The sequence below is a fragment of the Syngnathus typhle genome, linkage group LG8 (assembly GCF_033458585.1).
Source record: "Syngnathus typhle isolate RoL2023-S1 ecotype Sweden linkage group LG8, RoL_Styp_1.0, whole genome shotgun sequence".
NCBI lineage: Eukaryota > Metazoa > Chordata > Actinopteri > Syngnathiformes > Syngnathidae > Syngnathus > Syngnathus typhle.
In genome coordinates this window covers 576,052-602,039 of record NC_083745.1, presented here as the reverse complement: position 1 = coordinate 602,039, position 25,988 = coordinate 576,052, and the positions used below count along the sequence as shown (strand labels likewise).

The following is a 25,988-nucleotide window of genomic DNA, read 5'->3' as shown; positions in this document are numbered from 1 at the left end:
ACTGACAAGTACAAGTCAGACACAATTGCCGCATGGGAATGAATGTTTGTTGAGCACAAAGGTGTCAGTCAGTCAGGGTGCGAATTGTGCAGGTGCGTTTGGGGCGTGCGACCCCCTCGGAAGTCCCAGCTGCTCCTGCTCCTCCTCCTGCTCCTCCTCCTCCTGCTCCTCCTGCTCCTCCTCGTCGTCTTGTGCGTTGCGGTGTGTGAGCGAGCGAGCAGACTACCCCCTGACGTAGAAGTGTGACGTCACTTCTGGAGGCAGGCTGCTGCCCCCGTCGCCGCCTCCGCCTCCGCTGCTGGGCTGGCAGCCTTCTCCTCCATCAAGAAACTTTTCTGGACTTGTGGAGCTCCTCGGACGTAGTGGCCTCAAGCAGCCGAAAGAGAACCTCCACACGCGGGGACAGCAGGCACTTTTATTTCTACTACTCGGTGCTAACATCATTTGAGTGAAGACATTGACATTGTGCAAGCTATATCGGGTTTTTATTTTTCTTCTAAGGACTTTACGGAGTTCGAGGACTTGAAGAATCTCCTCAAGCTCACTGGCGTGTGTTTTCATCAAGAATTCCTATTTTGCAGCGCTTTTTGAAACTTTGGATTTATAACGATCGACGCAACGCGACGCGACGCGGGCATGTTTTGGAGTAGGGGCCTCTTGCTTTTGTCTGCTTTCCTTCTCTCACCATTCTGCTTGTCAGCTGGGGCAGCGCTGCCGCACAACCAGAGCGGCGTCAGGAAGCTGTACGTGCTCCAACCCGGGTCGGGGCCGGCTCCGGGTCCCGGTCCGGGCTCAGCGGGGGCTACCCGAGGGGATGCCATGCGAGTCAGTTCCATTTCAACGCGTCACGGCGCGTCGGGGCTTGCGCACTCTTACAACGTCCAACTCAGCGCCAAATTGGGCGGCCAGGTCCGGAACCGCCGGATGGGGAACCAAGCCTCGACAGCCCAGCGGCGGCACAGCGCTCCGGAGCTTCTCAAGCAGTCTGGGTAAGGCGCACGCTCTCGCACTCGCTCTCGCACTCGCTCTCGCTCTTCCCTTCCAAGTTTGGAGCATTCATTTGAAAAGGCGTTTGTTTCTTCTTATGACTTGAATTTTGCAGAAAGAAAATCACATATGTACATGCAAATTCAAAGCAGATGTATTTGACTATAAGAAAAGCATGTTTGACCCTGAATGCGCGTTCCTTGTGTTGAATGAATTGGGTGGTTCCCAACTTCTTTTTTTTTCCGGGCACGCCGAACAACCAGCCGCACTCACTGAGTCCACACTGGCATGCAGTAAACGCTATAAGGAGGAAGGATTGTGTTCCAAATTGGAAAGTCCAATCCTGATGTGGATGAAAGTCAATTGTTGCAGAGATTTACTTTACTTCACTTCACTGTAAAAACGCTCGCGTCCAAAGTCATTGTGGCTACCATAGGCGCTAAACGCTCTATTTGTACAAAACATATTTGGGGTTTGCAAAAAAAAAATCCCAAAGTTGTAATAATTCATCAACCTTTGTTTTTATTTTTTCCTCCGACCCAACTGTTTGAATGACTTTTATGGGACAAAAATAATAAAAAGCAATTTGAAGAAATGTGAAACGTGTGGTAAAACACATGGTTATCAAGAAAATCGAACTGAGCCAAAAGACATCTGGGTTTATGATGAGATTGGAAGTCAACCAGAAATGGTTCTTGATTTGTTTGGACCTTTGATGGGAAACGAAACAAAAGGGCTGCCATATCATTCAAGCACGTGCATACACACACACACATAGCAGGCTTACTATGTACTATCCATCGAGAGTGCCTCTGGTTGATATTGCTCCACAATATCATCCATAGTATCTGTCTCCTAAAGTTACTAGCTCCAAGCTGTCAATCAAGGCCCAGCAACATTTGAAATTGACATAGTTGCCTGCGCTGCGCTGTTCTGTTTTCTATTTGCAGAGTGAACCTATGCGGAGGCCAGTGCTGTCATGGATGGAGTAAAGCTCAAGGATCCCAGCGCTGCACAAAGCGTAAGTAAGGTCAAACATTCGAGATTAGGGATGGGCACGATGATGCAATTGATCAATGATTCCAAAAATGTCCAGTTGAAACAAGTTGTCGTAACGTCTTTGGCAGTGGAGACAGACAGACAGACAGACAGACAGACAGACAGACAGACAGACAGACAGACAGACAGACAGACAGACAGACAGACAGACAGACAGACAGACACACAGACACACAGACAGACAGACAGACACACAGACAGACAGCTAGAGGACTCGAGTAGTTGGCGGAAAGCAGCAGAGACAGCAGGCTTGGCTCATCATTACATCATCAGTCGCATGGCTGTAAACAGAGTAGGACACAATCATAAATCAACTGTTGCACGTACAGTGTGAGTGATCCATTGTTGATTTGGGGAGGGAACTACAATCAGCTGAAGGGTGGGGAGGCAAGGCCCTCCTTGTTTACACAGGCACAGGAAGCACTACGCAAACATCTGGACAATGACCAGTAGGGGACATTCCTCAACGTCATAGTGCACCTTAAACACGCCGCCAGACATTTCCATGTCAGACATCACGGCATCTAGAAGACGTGCTGTAGACCGATGCAGCCAGACGGTACGAATGATTGTTCATTGGATCGTTCAGGTGACTTGTGACAAGGTCAAGCCCTAACCCTAAACGCCAATGAATGTCAAGTCTCTTTGACAAATGGGTTGGCCTCAACATTGCTACTGTAAGAGAGCATTTCAACATCCAAATGGGACATCCAGACTGAACAAATAATTGGAGAGCCAAGCCAACCAGCTTATATTGCCCCCACTAAATCAATGACTACACACTGATCCATTCCCCTGCAGTGATGTGAGACGTTTGCGCGCCACTAACATCTCGCTGTCCGTTTTGGTGCTTTTTTTGTCGCAGAGTTACAGCGCCGTGCACTTCCGTTTGTGGTGCATCGATTTCCATTGACAAGAAATGACAACCAAAAAAAGATCTGCTATGTTACCGTGTGGACCAGCGTACATGCTGTGTTAGCTCCCCGGTTGCCTTCAAACATTTGAGTCCCCTTTTGACTGGCTGGGGGTTGACCATTGGAACACCTGGCAAAATGCTTACTGAAGTACTTTTTCCACTTTTCCAAGAGGGCCAGACCTATTGGAGCTCATTATCGAATCACATGAGCAGCATAGGCAGACTCTGTAGAGCTGTGCTGTGCGCCGCTATGAAAAAAATCGTGTCCATCCTCAGAATACAGCCCTACATTTCATATAGGCAATGCACTTACTTGGTCACTTGAGGGAATACTAAAAGTGGTTTGTGATGACATTTTGCCTGCACTTCTGCTGAAGTATTTGGCGGCAGGCTTGTAAAGCGGGCGGGCTCGCTTCGGTATGCTTTCTCCCAGACGTTTTCGACCCAGATCATTGCATTCTATCGCTTCGCCACCAGTTGGCACTCAATCCGTCCGACACACTGTCTGTCCTTTTAATAGAAGACATCTGCAAAATGATGATCAAGCAAAGTAGCAGACTTGGCTAGAAGGACACTCGCACATGCCTTGAGAGGGAAACAATGAGGGACAAATCATTATTGACAATGAAAGAATGCAATCAAAAAGGCAGCACAACAACCGGTCAGCCCCAGCCTCCAGCTTAAGCAATCGTTCACATGGAAATGTCCACTTCCATAAAAGCTTCATGATGTCTCTGAAAATGTCAGAGTATCTCACAATACCTCTGGACAGTAGACTTTGAAGAAGAACTGTGGCTCTTTTGCAATTTGGTGCTTTCTTTTAATTTTTTTTTATTCATTCAATTCCCTCATACAAGGGCTAGTTGTAAGAAAATGGAGGTTGAATTGGATATTGTTTCTACAGAGCCAAGTCATATCCTCGCAGCATGACCGGGATTCCGTGAAGGTACTTTATGTCCATGGTCAAAAGAAGCCGTTGCAGTTGCTCATAATGCCACTTTGGAATGTTACGACGGCATTACAACAAGGTGACACAAAGAAAATCATTCTATCCCAATGTTGCTGCTTCTCTTCCAAGGAGCACAACCACACAGTGACTCACTCACTCATTCAGACAAGCCTGTTATTTTTTTCAGCCCCCCTTAGTGAGAGCTGCCTGGCTGGCTGGCTCAGTTAGGGAGGGAGCGCAGCACATGCCAAACACGGCATCGTTTGATCAAAAGGGTGCGAACATCACCATGACTGATCTCTTTCCTCTTCCTGCCTAACAAGGAGATTACACGACTTCTTCCATCAACGAGCAAAACTCTTAGCTTGCCGAACAGATGGCAGCAGCTCCAGGCCAGAGGTGGGCGAGGGAAATGAAAACTATTTTCGCTTGTCTGAAAAGAAAAGCCCAAAAGTTAGCACGAGTGGAAACTTTGCTCTTTTTCAAACCACTAATATAATTCACCTCCCAGTGGGAGGGAGGGAAGGAAGGAAGAACGACAGCAGTGATGTCATCATTAGATTGGGCAGTCACGCTCTTTGAAAACGACTTGTGTCTCTTCACTGGCTCCATGTTTGACAGCTTTCTATTGAGGCATTTCAACGCCATAGACACTAGCTGGCTTTTTTGAAGAAAAGGATCTTGTGTGATGAAGACTATTTGCAAAAAACATCATTGCAAATTGTATCGGAAGGGCCTTCTTCCACTTTATACATCAACCTGTGAATGGTTTAGACATTGTAAAAACAACTGGATGAGAAGGGGAGAATAATAACAACAACATCTCTTGAGTATGTACCTACGTATATAATGTGATCCATCCTTGAAAAGCAGTCATGTATCAGAATGTAATGCACAAGGCCACATGGTGGGGGCCATTTGGAGCCCCATTGGTATTCAAAGAGCCCATGTTGTGCCAATGTTGATATTGCAAGTCCAGACAAGAATCCACCCGCACCGAGTCAAAAGCCTCTGCCTCTTGGCTACAGTACAATGCGGCCGTGGGATGTCAAAAGGCAACTTGGTCTGGCAGCCAATTCTCATTTGATGCTAGCCCACCAGTCTGGCATGGGATATATTGTTTGGATTTCAGAAACACGAGCTGGCAATTTGTGGGATACCCCCGAGATGGAACATTTTCTTTTCAGCGGGGTGCCAGATTTGCACAAACAAAGGGAGACGTAAAGGAAGTAAGAAATCCACTCATCTGTTCCTTCATACCTTCTTTTTCTATCGCTGACTTGGATAGCCATCATCTAATGGTATCCAGCTTGGCAGCAGATGAATTTGTTCAACAGTTCAAAAGCTGAGACTGAACGCTTTGTGGGGAAATATCCAAAAATGAATGAAAAGTGATCTTCAAATGACTGTGAAGGACGCTTAAAGGAATCATTTACGAGCATCTCTTTCTGTTCCGAGATGAATCTCCTCGCTTCGCCCCTAAATTCTTGACTTGACTGCTCAGCTCTCTTTTATGAGCCTTACGACTTAGACAACATCTCGTCAGTATCATTAAATGTCTGTTTGCCGCTCATGAGCCGCGCTCTTTTAAAAAGAAAAAAGGTAAAAAACTTTTCCTAGTATACTTGTCACCTAGTACAGCATGCTTTGAAAGCTACTCACTCACCCTGTTTACAAGACATCTCTGAAAAGCATGGCGTAGAAAAGATCACGTCATTAGCGGCTCCTCTGTCCTTCCAAGGGTTTGTGGTGGTTTGTGGTGGCCATAGCTTAATAGCGCGATTGCAATGAATAATAACATGAGGCCAGAGCAGGCGCATTTAATGACAAAGCTGTATTTCGGACAATGTCAAAATCGAACCAACCGTCATATGAATGACATAGAGCATAGAAAGAAACAATTGATCATTCTTACTCATCTTATAAGAGGTGTAATGATGATCATGATGGTTGCCATGAATCCTATTTTGTGTGCTTACAATGTGCAGGGTAAAAAGTGAGTTCCTTTTGAATGTCGATGAAAGTCATTCCTAATAGCTTTTACCTTCAAATGCAGCAGAAGACGTCCTCTGGCAGACATTCCGTCAATGTGAAATTTTCTCTCCAATTTTTAACCCAATTTTACGGAGGCTCAAAGTGTTCTCTTAAAGAAAATGCCAAGTCCAAAAGATTTTGAGGGAACGTGGATCAAATGCGATCGACGTTTTCTCTGGATTGCAGTTCTAGAACTTTGCCAAGTTTTGTGGGGAGCAGTAGCTTTCAAATTTTGGTGTGTGTGTTTTTTTCTTCAATCTAATGACATTTAATAATGAATCCATGTGTACACCACATCTGTGTCCTAATCGCTGTCTGTCTTTCTGTCTGTCTGTCTGTCTGTCTGTCTGTCTGTCTGTCTGACTGTCTGTCTGTCTGTCTGTCTGTCTGTCTGTCTGTCCTTGCTTTTCTCTTCTCATCTGTCTGGATTTTGTATTCCAGCTAACTGCATCCCCCAGTGCCAGAACGGAGGAATGTGCCTCAGGCCTCAGCTGTGTGTCTGCAAGCCTGGCTCAAGCGGCAAGGCATGTGAGCAGAAGACTGTGCCCACACACCCCCACAGCCTCAGCTCCAGCCTCAGCTCCAGCTCCAGCTCCAGCTCCAGCTCCAGCCTCAGCTCCAGCTCCAGCCACAGCCTCAGCTCCAGCTCCAGCCACAGCAGCAGCCACAGCCACAATGATCACAACGCAGGAGCACAGTGGCCCATACCTCAGCAAGTGCCTCCTAACGCACCTCAAGCAAACAACATTGCCCAGATGAAATTGACAGTCAAGCCGTCCCCACAGTTTGTGAGGCCGCCGCATTATATCCAACAACACATCCAGCAACAGTAAGTAAATCAACATACACCTTTAATAGGCCAAATGCCTGTAAATCATGGGGGGGGGTCGAAATTTGGTTTCAGTGCGCGTGACCTCTTTTATCCTGCGTGTCCAGATTTGAGCTCTCGGGTGGCTCTCCTGCCTGTTTTCCACGTCCCCCGGCTGCAACATGCCTGATTCGAATGATGTAAAGAAGCGCCATAACCATCCTGATCATTCGAATCCCATGTGCTGCAGCGGGGAGACCGGCTGGACAGGGGCCCAAATCTGGACATTGGACATTCATTGTTCTGCCATTCAGGCCCTCTGTGCCTACCTGCCTGCCTGCTCTGTGCCTGCCTGCAGCACAAAGGTTGTTTTGGAGGTTGTACTTTGCAGATGTGTGTGGTCTTTATCCTAAAGAGAGCTAAGTTCATATTGCAGGCAAATATTTGAGATGGAAAAGCCTGGCCTCAATTTCCCAAAATATTTCTGCCTCCTATTGCATGGCTCCTCTTTGGATATGAGAAAAGAGGAGCCGCTACACACCGAACGAACCACATTAACTTCTTCTAAACGCGGTTGTGATTGTCTTCCTGTGTTATATGTATATATTATACAATATTGTAGTCGAATTTAATCAGCGACAATTGTTGATTATGTTTAAATTTGGGGGGGATTTCTGTCCTTTCATCCAGAAGGACATTTGTGAGGTCAGACGTAAGTGATGGTGCACCTGAGGGCCTGGCTCACCATCTCTCTTCTGTTTGAGGGCGTTGAGTTCAGGGCCCTCCAGTCTTTGACTAGCAAACTAATCCTAGCATGGCTGACTTTGTGCGTTGGTCTGGAGCCAAAACATCACCGAGTCTGCTTTGGAGAGGATTTGAATCAGGATTAGTTTCCCCTTTGGGAAATTGGAGTGGAAGTCCGCTTTGAGGCTGATCTGCTTCAGCTGAAGCATCGGAGCCTTTCCGTTAGGAGAGAACGAACCTGTCGTCATAGGGTGGACTGACTGCAGCGGTGGCGAAGAACATCTCGTCACATTCCGGTCCTACCAGCCCATCTCTAGATAGCCAGGCCGACCGAGGCTGCCGCCGCCGCCGCCGTTGATACGTCGGTGCGTTTGCTGTCACCATCGCAGCATTGATGGAGAACATGAGTGCTGGCTTTATCTTCTCACTTCTAATCTTGGCTATGTCGTTCGTCTGTGACTCATCGTCGGAGAATGGTTTCACTTTATTCATCGCAGTTGAGTCATTTGTTTTTCGCTGTCTATGCAAAATAATCACGGTACGCCACACTGATCATTTGACCCAAACTATATTCCATCATGGAAAAGAAAGGCGCATGCGTCGTCACGAATGACGACGCTCAGATGGAACGTAACGGTGTCGGTCGGCATCAATGACTTTTTCAAATTGCAACTGCGCCCTCCCAAATTCCAAAGTTGAGAGTTGCTTGTTAATTGCTGTTGGAATGCAAAAAAAGAAAGGGCTTACAGCGGAAACTCTGATTTGGCAGCAATAATGGCGTCATTTTCTTGGTAACACTCGATGAGCGCTTGCAGGGAATGAACGATGGGAAACCAATCCGATCATGAACAAAATACACACGTCAATTGTTTCAAAACAAACTGACGGAGCAGCACAGCTGGGATTTTTGTCAAATCTCTCTGTTAATAGTCAACGGAAATCAAGCCCCCTTTAAGGACTGAAGTACTCAGTCGTTTTCTCTTTCGCCATGAAATGGTCGCTCCATCGGACATGTCAACTGGTCTCTAATCTCTTCTTTTCTTTTCTTCCCAGAATCCGCTCTATGCCCATGCACCCAGGCCAGCAATATGTCATAAAGCCCAAATATTACCATACACACAGCACCCACACGCAGACACGCTTCCAACCTCCAGTTGAAAGGCCCATCCCTCTATCAGGGGCACACGGTGAGTCTTTGGCTACTTTTCTTTTTTTGAAAGGAGATGATGTTCTCCTGTTGATGTTTTACAAGGTGCGGGATGAGTTTACAGCCGGGTCAAACGCTTTCCGTTCAGGGAAATCACTGTCAATCGTGATGGATGCATTGTAGCGCTCTGCTGCCGCTTTCCTCTTTCTGCAAGAAAATGCTTACGAGTATAGCATAGGCATCAGCACTGAGCTGTTCCAAGAGTGCCGGCGGCCATCCTTCTCGTGACCGTTGGAGGCCATCGGGCTCTGTGTCAGCCTTGGCCGCCAGTGACTCAGGAAGAGACAATAGTGTTATGTAGCGTGCGGCACGCGCTTGAGGTAGGTGCGCACTGCGCTGAATGTCACCGGCTCGCTCGGACGCTGGGACGGACGAATGGCTCAGGAATGACAGTGCTCTCACATGCATAAGGTTGCTCAGCGACTGAGTCAACAGGAAGTTGCCTCGTGCCTTTTCCCACTGCTTTGGACATTATTACTTGAACCATGTAGTGCGAGTGTGTCAAGGAATTGTTCCAACACTGAGTCCAGAAAATGGCAAAAGCATACACTGGTTCAGTCGAGTTCGTCCAAGAGATGTTTTGCTTCCAGTATTTGTCAGTCGCTCTTAGAAGGACAGCGCTTCAATCTTCACGATGAAGTTATCCAAGTTATTTCAGCTCTAATAAGACCGTTTCAGCAAGTGCTTCAGCGAGTGACCGATAATGACAGAAATCGAAAAAGACGCCGTTGATTGGAATCTTCCATTTGTCGCTTAACCTGAAACACTCAAGCGAGAAGAAAAAGGAGCTGACGCCTCATCTAATGATACCTTCCACTTATTGTCATGAGGGAGGGGGCTTTGCCACATTTCTGTGACTCAAAGCAACACAATGGCTCTTCCTCTTTTTGCCAGTGGGCAACCACACAGGGAGGATCAAAGTGGTGTTCACTCCCACCATCTGCAAATTGACCTGTGTGGGAGGGAGATGTCACAACAACTGCCAGCAGGGAAACACCACAACAATCATCAGCGAAAACGGCCATGCCACTGATACTCTGACGGCACCCAACTTCAGGATAGGTAAGTCCTTACCTTGCCTCTACAAATACACTTTCTGCCAGTAACAGTATTGTCGACATTCCGAGAGACCGCCGAAAATCCTGTCTGAAACGATTATTTACAATGAATGATATCCATATCGATCAATCTATCCATCCATCCATCTTCACATTTCAAGCCCACGTTGGCAATGCTGTGAGATCATTGTTGCTATGATCCTCATGAACTTTTTCAAATGTTATGCTTTGCATATTTGGCTGCCGGCATGGAGTGAGTGAGTGGCCTTTCGTCTGCTGCACTTGTCTGGGCTTGCTTCATTCCTTCTGCCTTGCTTCCCTTTCTTCCTTATGTATGTGTGTGTGTGCACATCTGAGCTACGGATGGATGGGACGGGGAAGATGAAAGCTTATTTGGTCAAGGCCGCTTACAAAGAGTCAAGAGCCAATAAATAACTCCTTCCTTTCTTGTTTATCCCGCTCGCTCACATGATGAGAGAGGTCAAGAGAGATGATTTATGCTCCAATGGGATCCGTTGAGGCCATTTCCAAACTCCAAATATCAGCCCAGTGAGCTCATGTCGGAGATAGACGTTTCGGAGAAACAACGGAAGATAAGATCAAAGAAAAATAGGCCAATGTATGAATAGATTGAGCTGATTGTCATCCAATTGTTACAAAAGCATGCGGTGAGAGTCGAAAATGATCCACGACTACGATGAGCAATTTGTGATTGATTATGATTTTGCCGATGGCTATATGTGTCCCGTTTGGCCTGCTCGAGAGTCTGGGAAAGCCATCTTAGCATTTCTCTGACACGTTTCCAGCTTCTCTGACATTGTTTATATGACTAGCAATCTGTTTTAAAGCTAAGCCCCAAAAATGGGCAAATGGAAATCTGCTTTGATGTTGCACCTTTCAGTGAACAAACACACGCATGAATGGATATTGAAAGACCAAAATGTGCAGGGCTTAAGCTGTTTTGGATTTGACGAGTAGAAAAACGTGAATACTAAAAAAAAAGAAAAAAGAGGAGGATTCCCAACCCTAATTCCTGAGTCGGTCGGTCGGTCGGTCGGTCGGTGCCTTGGCTAAAAGAAGAGGAGAGAAAGTCTTCAAAGTACTTGAGGGCAAACATGTTGCTGGTTGTTGTTAGGCTTTACAGATTATCTTCATCGTACGATTATGTTGGAATGCAACCTGTACTCATTTACCTAGCTTGTCCTGTCTTAACAAAAGTAGTAGACCAAAGTGCTAAGATCTTTTCAACTGATTGACTAGCTGCAGAAGAAGCAATCAAAGTAGCTTTGTTTACACAACAAAGGTCGTAAAAGTAAGCACCACCCTAACAGTTGTGCTTTGCCCTCCCTCCCTCAGTGGTGTGTCATTTGCCTTGTATTAACGGCGGCAAGTGCAGTGCCAGAGACAAATGTCAATGTCCTCCAAACTTCACTGGAAAGTTCTGCCAGATTCCACTTCCAAATGGACAGCATCAGCCCCAGCACACATCCGGCAGCTACACTCAAACTCAGGTCCATTCCACACACACGTTGCCTCTGACCTACAGCAACGGGCAAAATACGGGTGAGTCAACCATCAACCGACTTAATGTCATCAGCCCGTCCATCGCTGGTATGGGGATTAATTGTCGCCTCTTGACCAGTTTTCAGTCCCGGCGTTGTCAACATCCACATTCAACATCCTCCCGAGGCATCCGTGGAGGTCCACCAGGTATCTCAGCTGGACGAGCGAGGTCCCCAGTCGGGGTCGTCTTCATCCTCCAGCTACACTTTCCATCACGCCCAAAGCCACCAGAAGGTCCAGCACCACGGCTACAACATTATCTACCCGGGCCAGCACGGGGACCAGACCACTCAGTACCAACCGGTCTCCTCCAAGAATACGTTGGGCCGCTGCTTCCAAGAAACTGTTGCTAGTCAGGTAAGCATGTCAGTCCGTCCAATGAGAGAGATTGGCTCAAAATGGCCATTCAAGGAAGACCTTCTCTTCTGTCTGGATATATATGCTTCCAGTGTGGGAAAGCTCTCCCGGGGCTGACGAAACAGGAGCAGTGCTGTGGGACCATGGGAACATCGTGGGGTTTCCATAAATGCCAGAAATGTCCAAAGCAACCATGTAAGTGCAGCCAAGAAAGAAAGAAGTCGTTTCAGGATCAGGCATCATCCATCATCACTGAGTAAACAAAAGTCATGCTCTGTGATAAGGAATCAGTACGGATGACTTGAATGTGTTGCCATTTCTGGAATCCCGCTCCCTCCTTTCATGCGCTGTTATGTAAACTGTTGATGTTCAAATTGTCATTTCTCCAAGGAAAGCGGTCTTTAAACTTGACGCTATAAATATGGTGTGGTCACCGATGGCAGGGAGGGATCAATCGCTTTAGCCAACAGTGAATGGGGGCTGACCCTTTGCTTGGATGATTTTTTTGGGAATAATGGAATTTACGTTTCCCCATTTTTTGACTCAGCTGCTATTCCTCTGATAGACTGCCCTCAGGGTTACAAGAAAATCAACAGCACTCATTGCCAAGGTAAGAGCTTGCAGCATATGTATTCATTGTCCTCACTTCCTTCGTAATGAAATGACTTGATCAAAACAAAAAGGATGAAATGTAAAAAAAACTATTCAAAGAGTATTTCCAACCCTACTTTTCTCCAGAGACCCAATAGAGGGTGCTACTGTTTGACAGTTCGAGCCGCCGCCGCCGCCGCCGCCGCGCGACCTCTGGATCCAAACATCTATTTTCGATGAGGCTTTGAGCATATTTTAAACACTATAAAAGCACATTACATTAGATAATACAGAGTAAATATATTTAGAGCCGTAATCTGTGAATGAGCATTCACAGACGAGAAAGTGAAACAATTGTGTACGTATCATCTGAAATCATAGGTTACCGTAATTTCCCGACTATAAGTTGCACCGGAGTATAAGTCGCACCAGCCATAAAATGGCCAAAAAAGTGAAAAAACAACAACGTATATATGTATATAAGTCGCTCCTGAGTAAAAGTCGCCCCCCCACCCAAACGATGAAAAAGAAACACGGTTTATAGTCCGAAAATTACGGTAGTTCAATTTTATATATGATCATTGGAATCTGAACTGCTCACCACAACGAGGCCACAATGTCTCCTCCATAGGACTTGCATGAATAAGCGATGTTTCTTGCTGTTGTTTGCATTTGAAAATGGATCCATATTTTGTTGTCCAGATTTTGATGAGTGCCAGCTGCAAGGGGTGTGTCCTAATGGAAATTGTTTGAACACTGTGGGCAGCTATAGATGCACGTGTAAACCTGGCTACATCCCTGACCCCATGCTCACCACATGCATATGTAAGTATGCAAACTACAGGAAGATGCGACATGAATGAAAAGTTGAAATCGAGAATAAAAAGATGGCTGTCCAATGAGATCTTCAGATATATTTCCACGCCATTGAGATAAAGCCATGCTTTTAACATGCTTGTTGCAATTGAGTGCATGGATCATGGAATGGTTTTTCCTCCCTCAAGCATGCACTGCAGGCAGACTCTACATGCCTCTGCATTGGCCTTTGTGACTTTGATGGAACACCAAAGCACTTTTCAGTGGTTGAGTGCGTGCGTGCGTGCTTGATGCTAGCTTTGGACCGACATTACATGTGCAGTGATCATTAGCGCGGAAAGGCGTGCTGCTGTCTGTATACGTAGCGTAGCTAAGAAAGAAGCCATTTTGGCGAAAGGTGCGTATCTGGCTGCAATGAAGTGATTTATTTAACGCATCTTTCAGCCCAGTGTTTTATTTTGTTTCGAGGGATTCTCCCGTGAGGGTGAACAAAGGATCTATCCGGCCCACGTCACTATCTAATACTGGCCTTTAAAAGCCTTTTTAAATCCCCTTGGAGAAAAATATTTTCCCTGTTCCACTTCGAACAATTCCAGCTGTCATTGGTATGTGGAGATGTTTAATCTCCACAGAAGTTTTGACTTGGAAAGGCAAAAGGAAAGCCCACTGCATGCCTTCATCTCCATCAGCGCTTGCTTGGCTGGAATGCACGTTGATGTTTCTCGGTGTCTTTCCTACGCCGTGCTCTTTTGTCTTTGAACGGGCGCCAAAATACTGCCTTTTCCTATTTGCCGTTTTACGACAATGACGCCGCTATCGTGTTTCATATGTGTATTTGTTGGTGAAGGGGACTTGTTTGTTTCTTCTCTTTGTCAATCCTTGCCGCTCGACTCCACGACATCCGCTCTGCTCCTCTTTGTCCGCCCTCCTGCACACGTACCTCCTCAGCCGACATAGCTGCCGCCGCCGCCGTCCAAGAGGAGAAGGGGGCTTGCTTCCGTTTGGTGAGCTCAGGGAGGCAGTGTTTGCACCCGGTGTCGGCTCAGCTGAGCAAACAGCTCTGTTGCTGCAGTGTGGGCAAAGGCTGGGGACCGCATTGTGACAAATGTCCTCCTCCGGGAACAGGTAAGGCCCCCGCCCCAGTTCATGAGCCAAAAGGCTCATTTGTCACTTGTGGCAAAGCCATTTCGACCACCGCAAGGCTGCCATAATAGGCAGGCTGCAGTTGTTGTTGTTTTTCGCCTTCTTGTATCCATCCAAATGCTGTAGCCAGGCCTGCCCACTGATCAAGTGTAAACATTTGGGAAAGAACCTGCATGCTTTTTCACTGCTTGGCTTAGTAGTTGCTCTTTTGCGTAGACTACCAAACGCTTTAGTTGTATACTTTTGCCACTGTCCCTCCATTTTTTCTCCCTCCCATTTCCACAAGCGAGTGTCCGATCGAAACGGTATTTGTTGCGTTACGGTTTGTTTGGAAATGATATCAAAGATGTCAACGCAATGGGAAGAATTCATTCTGTCATTTGAATCTAAAGTAGTCGATATTTCATGCAATTCTGCAAACAATGGTGCAAATATGATCATGTCTATGGTAAATATTTGCTGCTGTTGTTGTTTTCCTCTCCAGCTCTGTTCAAAGAGATTTGCCCTGGCGGCATGGGCTACACCGTTCTCCCAAATCCGCCCGTCAAACAACCCGTTACAGTCCAGGAGACAGCCAGTGATGCGCTCACCCCCCATCCCTTGCCAACACCGGAAAAACCCGTCACGGCTTTTGGGAAGCCGGACAGACAGATGATACCAGGTGAGTCTATCATCATCTGTATTGCAAAGACAAAGTACGCCTCCTCGCATTTGGAGAGTCGCCATGCCATGACGTCAGTGATTTTGTATTGAGTATGAAGTGCCCTGCCATTGGCTGCTGGGACTTTGACAGCTATTGCAGAAGCCTTTTTGGCCCACTTGCCATTGTAGGGCTAATTGAAGGCATCTTTTAGTTCTTCTGAGTCCACATCCTTTTTGTCACTTTGAGGACACTTGGCAAATGGAGGGTCAGTGGCAAAGGTATACAACTAATCCAGTATACAAATTGTCCCACGGGCCTTGTGATTGGTGAAAATGCCATTTTCTATTCCAAGACAGGCATCCAAATTGCATCCATTTAACCCGTTTGTTTTTTGTATTTTGCGGTTGCTAGCAACCACTGCCCCAGATCAGGTAGGTTGCAATGAGACAGCCGGCCGGCCAGCAGGCAGGCAGGCATGCGCAAAAGCTGCCGCACTGGAGCCTTTGTTTGCATGGAGTCGGTCGGATAGCAAATTGAACAAAGCTTTGAGCACCGTTCATGGCAAGAAAGTCACCTCATGACATGTATTGGAATGTGTGCAAGGCAGCAGGCTATTTGGCTCCTTGCTGAAACGCTCATTCTTGCTCAGTGAGTGAGGAGCAGTCGCTTGGTTCTTGCTAATCTTCTTAGGGGCATGCGTCTTGCATGGCAAAAGCTTGATGCGCTTCTGCTGTAAGCTGAAATGCTGAATGGAAAAATCTGCCCACCTTATCTTTTGGGGGGAATTGTTCCGTGTGTTTTGTCGTTGAAGGAGCTGGTAGGACCTGCGGTTAGTCATAGGCCAGTCAGTGATTCCGTTCTACCCCAACTATCTCCAGGTGTATCCACTGTCAAGATGAATGCAGCTTACCCAGGTGTCTGTCTAACCTTCTACACAAATGGAAATCGACATGTCCTTTTGAAATGTACGCTACTCACCTAAATTGAGAACCAACGGCATTGCACTCACTCAGCGGGAGCAGTGATGCTGACTTTGGCTTCTTTGCTTGCGGGGAACATTTCACATTTGTCTACTTTTGTTCTTTTTTGGTGGAGCAACTGCCTTGATCAACAGTAGTAGTAGTAGAACAGTAAGTAGCTCACTCTGGTGTTAAAATTAGAAAGTGCAAGACACTCGTGGCGCGGCCGGCCCGTATTAAATTCTCTTGATGTCTTGCGGGCCGTAGTTTGGACAGCCCTGCTTTAAGGATAGTCCCAAAATATTCCAAACCACAGGGAATGTCTGCTTGAGGTTGCTTATTGCAACCAAAGGCACTCCCTCAATGATTCAATCCAAATGTTCACATACTGTGTCAAAACATGGAAGCTTTCCTTGTCCAATCCATTGGAAGAACCTTTGGGGATCAGGAAATCAAATGGACTCCAGTTTTATGCAGGGGCCAAAGTGGCCAAACTCAGAAGTGACTGCTTTCAGCAAGGCTGTCAGAGGGTGAAAAGTGTACATTGATTTGTGTCTTCTAAATTGGACAGAGGTTGTCGAGCAGAGTTCCCCGCCCGTTCCAGTGGAGATGTTCCCTTCAAATGCAGGCCAAGACATTGCACCAACTATATCTGCAGGTATGGCTGCACCACTTTTGTATTTATGACTCCGTATTTGTAAAAACAAGCCAACCTTGATTTTCCTGCCCGTGCAAGCTTGTTTGGGAATTTGCCATCCAGGGCATTCCCTCTCGAAATAGAACAAGCCTTGGTTTTTCCATAAGCGCCCCCCCCTTTTCTAACTACGGGCGTCTGCAAAAATACCAAATGAAAGGAAACGCCACCCATGCGCACAACTTGCGCTGCTCATGACTCGGGAGGGAGGGAGCGAGGGAGGCCCTTATCTTTCTTTTTGCAGCTTTGCAGCTCGCGGTCATTGTAAGCACAAAGAGAAGAAAGAAAAAAAAAAAAAACTTTCATCCCGTAGCGTATCTGCCCGTTAGCATCTTCCAATTCTTCATTCTCCCTCTATGATATGCCCAAATCAATGTTGGACTATGGGGAATGGATGATGATTAGTTCATGACAGGATTTGCTGTAATCACTTTTTCTTTTTCATGTCTAACAGAGGTGGATGAGTGCCAGATCAACCCTTATATTTGCGGCCAAGGCCTTTGTTACAACACAGCCGACGGCTACACCTGCCATTGCGATGACGGCTACCGCTTGAATCATGCGCTCGCCACCTGCGTAGGTGAGGAGGAGAAAATGGCCATCAAGTAGAAAAGGCCTTTCTTTATATCGGTACAACATTCTATTTCCTTTCGGAATCGTAGTCCAACTAGCACAAAGCATAACATTCCCGACTGATTTTGAAGTTCAGTACGTAGTTGGCCACAAACATCATAAGGATCCCGCCCGAGATTGGGTTTTAGGACTTAGCGCCTTGTGAATATTATCATGAGAGAAAAAAAAAAAGAAATGTAATTCATTGCAATGAATTAAGACTCAAATGAATGACCTTTTTTTTTCGTTTCTTCTTTTTCCCCTCATGTGATTTCTAAGCACATTCTGTGTGCTCTTTTGTTTGTTCAGATTTGGATGAATGTTTGGAGAAGCCATCTTTGTGCTCCGGTGGTCTGTGCCAAAACACCGAGGGTAGTTTCCTGTGTGTGTGTCCACAAGGATTCTTTGTTGATGAAGAGGGAACCACTTGTGTGGGTCAGTATGCGCACTCTTTCTTCCACTTTTTTATGAAGCACACTATATCTTTGAGGACACACGCCTTTTCGGTGTGCATTTCGCTTGGCCGAAAACATTTACCAGCCCATGAATACTTTTCGAAAGGCGGCACCTCTTGGATGTAGCGTTCAAAAATAGGAAAGAGGTTATGTTTGCAATTCAAAGACAAGACACAGACAATTGAGAAGTTGGCTTCTTTTAGATGACTCGGCAAAGCCTTCATCTGATGAAGCGCTGGTCTCACACACACACACACACACACAGACCGGTCGAGTAGCGAGGGAATTAAAAGTAGGTGGAAATTTGAATGGAAGCACACTGACCACACAATTACTCAGATGTGCACCTCCCTGTTGCCTGCCTGCTCGCTCGCTCGCTCTTCCTCTGATATAAATACGAGGTAGTCAGTCATTATGTGGTTTGTTGCCAATTCAACCCAGAATTCCCCAACCGCAAAGAGGAAACTGATTTGGAGCTGTAAGAGCAAACTAGCTGATGGTCATCACCCCAAAACCTCTCCCCTCTTCCGTAGTGGTGAGGAAAGGATACGGTTGGAACTTTTTGAGGCGATGTTTTGGTTTCTATACTTGAAACAGATGCAAGCCATCCATTGATTTATGACACGAAAACATTTATTTTCATGATCTGAGCACAATGACCAATTCACAAAATATGCTGCTTTATTCCTTTGGCTTACTCTCACGAGTCAGTCGACATGTTCTCCAGCCAAATGGTGTTTTGATTTTCAGTGTTTTATTGAAACATCTTCTCTCATTGTAGCCAATGCTGCTGCCATGTCTTTTTGCTCATCTCACAAAGTCGCTAGCTCAAACACGACAGCACAATTGCTTTGTCGTACTCAAAGTCATTTGCGATGATATTTTGCTTGCACGGACGGCTGCTAAAGAAATTCCAAATACACTGGCTTCAAACTCAAATCACCGCATTCTAATAGTTCACCACTAGATGGCAGAAAATGCTCCACTGTCCCTTGAACTAAATGAATACCAAAGTTAAATGCAACCGAATTGCAGCACTTGGAATGTGCCACAAGAGTTAGCCTCAGTGTGATACGAGTAAGCACTTTGAGAATCATCTCTTTGTTTTGTACACCAAATAATGTCAAAGCGATGCTTTCCGTTAGTGATGGAGTTTGGCTTTCGACAGATATCAATGAATGTGCAAACAAGACGGTGTGTCCGTCCGGCATTTGCATGAACATCCCCGGGGCTTACGACTGTGGCTCTTGCCCTCCTGGCTTCTTGGCGCGGGGAGGCCAGTGTGTAGGTGAGTGATTGCGTGAGCGCATTTTTATACTTATGCTTCCTATGCACCTGAAAGGCAATCTCATTAGTTTTTAGTTAGTTTAGTTTCTTTGGGCTCCGCTGTGAGCTTATGGCTTCTCGACACTGCGATTCCGTGACAGGAAAGCAATCTACCATGCTGCTCCAGTGTCAGTCATTTGTAGCCCTCAACGACACAGCTCACAGATGTTTGCACATAATTGGGTGTGCGGGAGTGGTGCTAAAAGTAACTGCGCCAGTAAGGGTGAGGACAATGTCTTTCATTAGATGACTGCACAGCCTCTACAAAGGTGAATTCATTGTTTACGACGGGTGGTCGCACTTTTCACACAAAGGTATTTCAAGGCCGGGCTATAGCCAATTGAGCAAAGAAACTCCAAAGTGACTGATTGCAAATGCATGCTTGATGTTCCGTGATATCTTTGTTTGTTCTTTTCAGACGTAGACGAGTGCCAGGATCAACGCGTGTGTACCAGGGGTCACTGCGTCAACACCGACGGCTCCTTTATCTGTCAATGTGGGCCGGGCTTCAGGGTGTCTCTGTCTGGTGACCAGTGTGACGGTACAGTCAAGTCCTAGCGGTGTAAACAAGATATCATATCATGAAAATGTCATCTCTCTCTCTCTAACAGAGAGCTTAAGTCCTAACCGCAGTCAATATTTGCTGCAGATGTGGATGAATGTTTCGAAGACGACCAGCCCTGCAAGTCCGTAGGGGAGTGCGTTAATAACATGGGCTCCTACACATGTACCTGCCCGCCAGGGTATCGACAGATGGACGGCACCAGCTGCGCAGGTTAGTTAGCAATCTCACAGGTGTGGACACACCATGACAAACACACACACACAGCCTCTCAATAGGAGTCCTGTTTGTTTTCTTGCAGATGTTGACGAGTGTGTCGATGAGCCACAACTGTGCTCGCCCCACGGCCAATGTGTCAACGCAGAGGGATCCTATGTGTGTGCGTGCGGGAGTGGATTCAGCGCTCCTCTCGATACACCCTCCTGCGACGGTAAGATGTCAAGTGCAGATGCAAAGCTGTTCGAATTCAAGTTTCTTTTTTCTGTTTAACCGTGAGGAATCCTATTCAGCATTTCAACCAACCTCATTAAAGTCCACCTGTGAAAAGAAGTCGAAAAGGGGCTTTCAGTTGGTCACAATTGTAACTCGTCTTTTTGGATCAACAGATATCGATGAGTGCGGGCTCAATGAGACTTTGTGCAGTCCTCATGGTTTTTGCGAGAATAGATTGGGTTCATTCCGATGCCTCTGTGACCCGGGCTACCGGGAAAATCAAGAAGGCCAAAGCTGTGTGGGTAAGTCTCCCATCTTAGAATCATGTAGTACAATAATACTAGTATGGCAACATGCCCCAAATGTTGATCTTTTTAAATGATCCGCCATCTGGCAGTCGTGCTAGAGTGTACCTAAATTTGGTCCAGCCGGCTGCCTTGGTCAGTGTGCAATGCAGTGGCAACTGCCAACTGCCAAGCCTTCACTGCACTGCGGCGACAACAGATGGATTCACTTACAAACAAGCACACAACCGCGCAGTGCCCGCCGGCGGCGGTGTACCGCTAACCCTTTCAAATGCTTCTCGTCTCGACTAGCCTTCCTTCCTTCCTTCATTCAAGGTTCCGTGGTCTGCACAGTCATGAGAATAAATCTTGTCGAGAAAAGGCAGGAAGATTAATAACTGTGGCGCTCCAAATCAAGGTCAGCGACCTGAGTGACACTCTCAATCGAAAGGTTTCTTTGTTGGAAAAGAGGACAGGCCGCAGAACGTGTGTCCATTTGTTAAGTAGCCCAAACAAACGGACCCAAGACAAATGTCCCCAATGGAATGTCAACGTTCGGTCTTCTTTTGACACAGCGATTGCATATTGATGAAGTCATGTTCTTGAAACGTGTCCAAAATAACATCAGTGCATCCCATTTCCATTCCTCCTCCTTGACATGTTTATAGGACTCGATGGGTTAAATGTAGTTGCTTGGACGCCATTTCCAAAGTGGTGATGACAAGCCGCAAGTATTTATGCCCGTCAAATGTTTGTGTCTTTCACGTTATCGTTATGGCTTGATGGTTGAATCCAATTTGGAATCAGGTGGTGAATATTGGCGCCGTCTATTACAATCATCAACAGTGTACTCATCCACGCTAGCTTTATTGATCGTCAAGGTCATGTGTTGACAAAGGGACGCCGCTATTGGGAAGTGACAAACATGGAGGACAACAGCGCAAGTATTTATTGACGCAATGATCTATTTGAACGCTTCTTCTACAGATGTTAATGAGTGCCAGCTGCCGAATAGTGTCTGCGGAGACGCTCAGTGCGTAAACACCGACGGTTCCTTCGTCTGCACGTGTCCCAGCGGCCAAGAGTATAATGTGATGGTCGCCAGATGTGAGCCCGTTCCCACAGGTGACTGACTCCTTTCTAGCTTGTGCATGTCAACTACTGGATTGGAAATGTAGATGAGCTTGGGGGCACACACCATTTTTTGGGGAACTTCCAGTTGTGGTCGTGCGTTTGTTCAATTTGCCTCAACTCCAAAACTTGTTCGTCTTCTGCTGCGCGTTTGTTGGCCTTTCAGTCTCACCCATAGAGCGTAAGGAGTGCTACTTCAATCTGAATGATGAGAACTTGTGCGAGAGTGTGCTTACCAGCCACGTCACCTTGCAAGAGTGCTGCTGCACGCTGGGAGCTGGCTGGGGCGACAACTGTGAGGTTTATCCCTGTCCTGTCAATGGCACAGGTACGGACGTATTCAGGACTGCTGCAAATGATAGAACAATCATCAGGTGCATCATAGTCCCATTTGAAAAGAATTCTAATAATCATTGGAATGGATGTGCCACATTTCAGACCAGTTCAACCAGATGTGTCCATCTGGAAAAGGATTTATCCCAAGTGGAGATTTGCTTTATGAAGTCCCAACAGCCGAGAGTTACAAAAGTAAGTCATAGCTGACATTTGATCAAAACCCCTCCTGAATTTACAATGGATAAAATGAATCCTTGAACTTGGTCTTTTTTTTCCAGATGCAGATGAGTGCACACTGTTCGGCCAGGAGGTGTGTAAAGGAGGCTTCTGTCAGGACACCGTGGGCAGCTACGAGTGTTACTGCAAGACGGGACAAGACTACCACCCCGCAAAACTGGAGTGCAGAGGTGCGTGCTTGCCTGCCTGGCTGGCTGGCTGGCTGGCTGGCTGGCTGGCTGGCTGGCTGCCTGCCTGGCTGGCTGGCTGGCTGGCTGGCTGGCTGGCTGGCTGGCTGCCTGCCTGCCTGCCTGCCTGGCTGCCTGCCTGCCTGCCTGCATGTACCATTTTCAGAACTGTAACGCACTCAAAGCGCAGGGTTTCAAATCTCAAGCCTTTTTTTTTCTTTTTTCATTGTACTGCAGGCAGGTAGGTCCCAAAATAATCCAAGTTGTCTTTTGTCTCTGATTGTTTTCCGGCAGACATAAATGAGTGCCTGGATGAGTCAGTGTGCGTTGGAGCCGAGTGTTTGAACACGGAAGGCTCCTACATTTGTTTCTGTAATCATCCCATGGTGTTGGATCCCAACAGTAACAGCTGCATCTTTGTCCCTGATGTGGCTGGTAAGATTTTCTTTCGCCCACCTTCATATTTTGGGAGAAATTGTGTGTGCATGTATCCCTCCCTGCCTCCCTGCCTACCTGCCTGCCCGCCCGCCCGTAGAGCAACACGAGGTGGGGCAGATGGACTTCCAGGGTATCTGCTGGCAGAAGGTGACAGACTCCATGACGTGCACTCTGCCGCTGGGTGACGACAGGAAGACCACGTTTACCGAGTGCTGTTGTCTCTTTGGAGAGGCCTGGGGAATGGACTGTGCATTGTGCCCTCCCAAAAACACAGGTACACTAAGCGAAGCGAAGAAACCATATGTATGGTTCTTGTGCAGCCACGATATGGGCCAGTGCTGTTGTTGAAGCCACTCTCCCACGCCGCCTTTTAATTCTCCACTGATTCCTCGATTGGATCAACGTCCTCTACTTAGCAGTTAGTTGTACAGAGAAGAGTTCAGAGCTCAACCATTTTTTTTAGGAGAGGGAAACATCTGATTTCAATGAAGGATCATCTTTAGGCACCAAATGCCTTTGCGGCGGGAAAAGGCTTCATCTGGTCTTCATCTGGTTATGCCGGCGCACAAATCACAAATTGGTCTTCTTTTGTCGGCTTTTTCTACTTTTGTGCCGTTTTAGCGGATTACGCCTCCATGTGTAACCTGGCCGGGCGGCATCCTTACGGCCGTGACGCCCTTGTCGCTGGTCCGCTCCACCAATATGAAGTGAGCCCAGACTATTCACCATCGCCGGACGACAATCCTGCCCTGCCCTTTTACGACCATGAGGAATGTGAGTATTTTTGCCACTAACGGCAATTTTCTGCTACATTTGTCATTCAGTGCTTTGCTGCCATCTTGTGTGAGTAATGTTGCACTTTGCTCCTGCTGGAATATCATTTAAGCCAGCCACCAATAATAATAATAATGAGTCGTGGGCAATGCAGTGGTTGTTTCGAGCGAGCTCACTTCGATGGCCTTTTTTTTTCACCTTTGCGACAGATCCATTCAAGGCATTCGAGGGCCTGCGAGCAGACGAGTGCGGCATACTGAACGGCTGCGAAAACGGTCGATGCGTTCGAGTGCAAGAGGGTTTCACCTGCGAATGCTTTGACGGTTACACGCTGGACCTGCCCCGCATGGCCTGCATTGGTAAGACAAGCACCGCCGCGCCGCGCCGCCGACACGGCTGGGCTGAAACGTGTCCGTACGTCGTCATGGCTGACGCCGTGCCTCTCTTTGCTCCAGACGTCAATGAATGTTCCCAACTCAACGAGCGCATGTCGCTGTGTAAAAACGCCCGATGCATCAACACGGTGGGTTCGTACCGCTGCGCGTGCCTTCCGGGATTCACTCCCTCTGAAAAGGCAAACTATTGCGTGGAGACAGTGGAGACAGGCCAAACTTCAGCGCACACACACACACAGTGATTGTGGATTGACTGGAGCGGGCCGCAAGAGACAGACGCTCAATCCAACACAAATGAGAAGCGATTTGGAGAAGAGCAGTTGAAAAGAAAATCTTTGACCAAGCGACATGAGTGAAATCTCCCCCGCTTTGGTTGACAGCAAAATTCCCCCAAGTGCAAAACTCTTGAAAATGATCCCAACATTCTTTTTCTGCATTCCCCAGCTGTTCAATGTGAGTATTAAGACTGATTTAATAGATTGGCAATATCCATGATCTTTTGAAATCTTGTTGAAATGAACTATAATGTATTATCTTCTAGATTGTATGTTATGATGTCTACAAGTATTCCACTTTCAATGCCTTGTTTGTGTTCTTGAAATGAAATGAGTGTAGCGTGGGACCTCGAAAGCTGAACCCCAAATGTTTCAAGGGTCACACTGCCGCCATCGTAAAACGAAGCATACAATCGATATGGGCAACTAACCGGAGTTTTGAATGACCTGGCTCGCAAGTATATCTATCTATCTATCTATCTATCTATCTATCTATCTATCTATATTTTATTATTTAAATGTGGGAGGGAACTGGAGTAACCAGAGTAAAACGCGCACAAGGAGAACATGCAAAAGCCACAATGGAGCAGCCACAATGCCTGAGCATGGTCCGACAAGCATTTACGTGGCAGCAAGGGTTGAAATGCAAAAGGCGCCAAGCAAACAAGAATGATGTGAGCCAACGGCAATAAGTAAACAACAGTTGCTTCTACGTGGCTGCAAGGGTTGAAATGCAAAAGGCGTCAAGCAAACAAGAATGATATGAGCCAATGGCAATAAGTAAACAACAGTTGGCTTCCATTTAGCTTCAAATGGAAGTTTGATTATTAGCCCCAGTGAAAATTGTAATTATCGTCGAGTTTGACTTCTTCGATTGTCTTAAACGTCTTGGCTCTGTTTTCGTCGCAACGAGAAAAGGCCAGAGATGAATTCATTGCAGCGTCATTCCTTAATAGTCTGTATTTGATTGACTCCAAGACACATTGCTAAATGACTGTACGTATCGGTTCATGCCTTTTGAATATTTTCCCTCCAAAGCAACTCACTTTGTGGTCATCATTTGGCTTGAATTAAGGAACAGGTTTTGCGCATCTTTATTTATTTTCTCCATATGCCCTCCTCATAAGATGCATCACAGTGGACATTGTCCCAATAGCCAAAGTCCGTTGAAAAATGAAACTGTGTCGTGACTTATATGGAGAATATCCACACAGTTGTTTAAAATGATAGGAAAAGGACCACAAAGAAGGAAAACTTTGTTCTTTTGATATTGAGATTCTCTGCAAAGTCATGGGACTGAACCGAGTTTGGAGTAAGAAGACAGCAAATGGTTTTTGGAATTTGTACTGAATAAATACATTTCTTATATGATTTGGTAATAAATCACAACTTTTGATATTTATTGTTCTTTTTTTGATCAAAGTTGTTTATTGCAGGAATATGTTTATATATATATATATATATATAAATATATATATATATACACACACGCGCACACGCGCGCGCGCACACACACACACGCACGCACACACACGCACACACACACACACACACACACACACACACACACACACACACACACACAGACCCTGAGCGCCAATGTCCCCCTTTGAAAAAGTGAGACAATAAATGTAGGGCTTGTATTCTTTTTGTCCAGGCTTCAGCAGGATGTGTGCTCACTGTTTTTGTTTAGGCAGACATTTTTAGAAGCCCATAGAGACAAAACAATGCAAACAACGTCATCAGAGAGGAATATGGGATGGGCTGACCCTCTCGCAGCAATCCAGAACAATGGAGACACGCACGCACACATCCAATCAGCACTCCGTTTGGCAAGTGAGCAAGCGCAATAATAAACCGATGGGAGAATGACTCACTCCAAATGTTTTGCTCCTTTGGAACTATGGTGCTTGTTCAATTAGCTGCAAATTTACGGATGAAGGAGCGAGCGCATGAGCAAGCGTGCATATTTTCACTAGGTTTGTCCGTTTCCTGCTTTGCTTTCCACTCCACCTTGTGCAGTCACTAAATTTAGC

At 46.5% G+C, this 25,988-nt stretch overlaps 1 protein-coding gene across 5 annotated transcripts; it reads left to right on the top strand.

Moving 5' to 3' along the window:
* The first annotated feature begins 239 nt into the window (after window positions 1-239).
* On the top strand, window positions 240-25,350 carry ltbp1 (latent transforming growth factor beta binding protein 1). 5 transcript variants are annotated; one of them, XM_061284665.1, is made up of 31 exons: window positions 240-989; window positions 1,938-2,008; window positions 6,387-6,774; window positions 8,551-8,684; window positions 9,599-9,766; window positions 11,119-11,325; window positions 11,405-11,682; window positions 11,775-11,877; window positions 12,248-12,292; window positions 12,976-13,098; window positions 14,038-14,214; window positions 14,717-14,893; window positions 15,287-15,306; window positions 15,687-15,789; window positions 16,406-16,492; window positions 16,983-17,108; window positions 17,450-17,575; window positions 18,764-18,883; window positions 19,340-19,462; window positions 19,571-19,696; window positions 19,785-19,913; window positions 20,089-20,217; window positions 21,187-21,324; window positions 21,497-21,658; window positions 21,769-21,858; window positions 21,945-22,073; window positions 22,365-22,505; window positions 22,606-22,782; window positions 23,130-23,282; window positions 23,492-23,641; window positions 23,738-25,350. In XM_061284665.1, exons 1-31 carry the CDS (start codon window positions 637-639, stop codon window positions 23,917-23,919), a joined length of 4,635 nt encoding a protein of 1,544 aa, XP_061140649.1. In that variant the 5' UTR covers window positions 240-636; the 3' UTR covers window positions 23,920-25,350. The 5 variants fall into 5 exon arrangements, with proteins under 5 accessions (XP_061140649.1, XP_061140647.1, XP_061140651.1 ...); XM_061284663.1 differs by having other exon boundaries at window positions 12,230-12,292; XM_061284667.1 differs by lacking the exon at window positions 14,038-14,214 and having other exon boundaries at window positions 12,230-12,292.
* The last annotated feature ends 638 nt before the right edge of the window (window positions 25,351-25,988 follow it).

What these genes read in the sequence shown, in the direction of transcription:
- ltbp1 (XM_061284663.1), top strand. Translation starts at nt 637, where the DNA reads ATGTTTTGGAGTAGGGGCCTCTTGCTTTTGTCTGCTTTCCTTCTCTCA. An exon ending in AAGAAACTGTTGCTAGTCAG is followed by an intron (nt 11,683 to 11,774) that starts GTAAGCATGTCA and finishes ATATGCTTCCAG; the next exon opens with TGTGGGAAAGCTCTCCCGGG. An exon ending in GATGAATGCAGCTTACCCAG is followed by an intron (nt 15,790 to 16,405) that starts GTGTCTGTCTAA and finishes TAAATTGGACAG; the next exon opens with AGGTTGTCGAGCAGAGTTCC.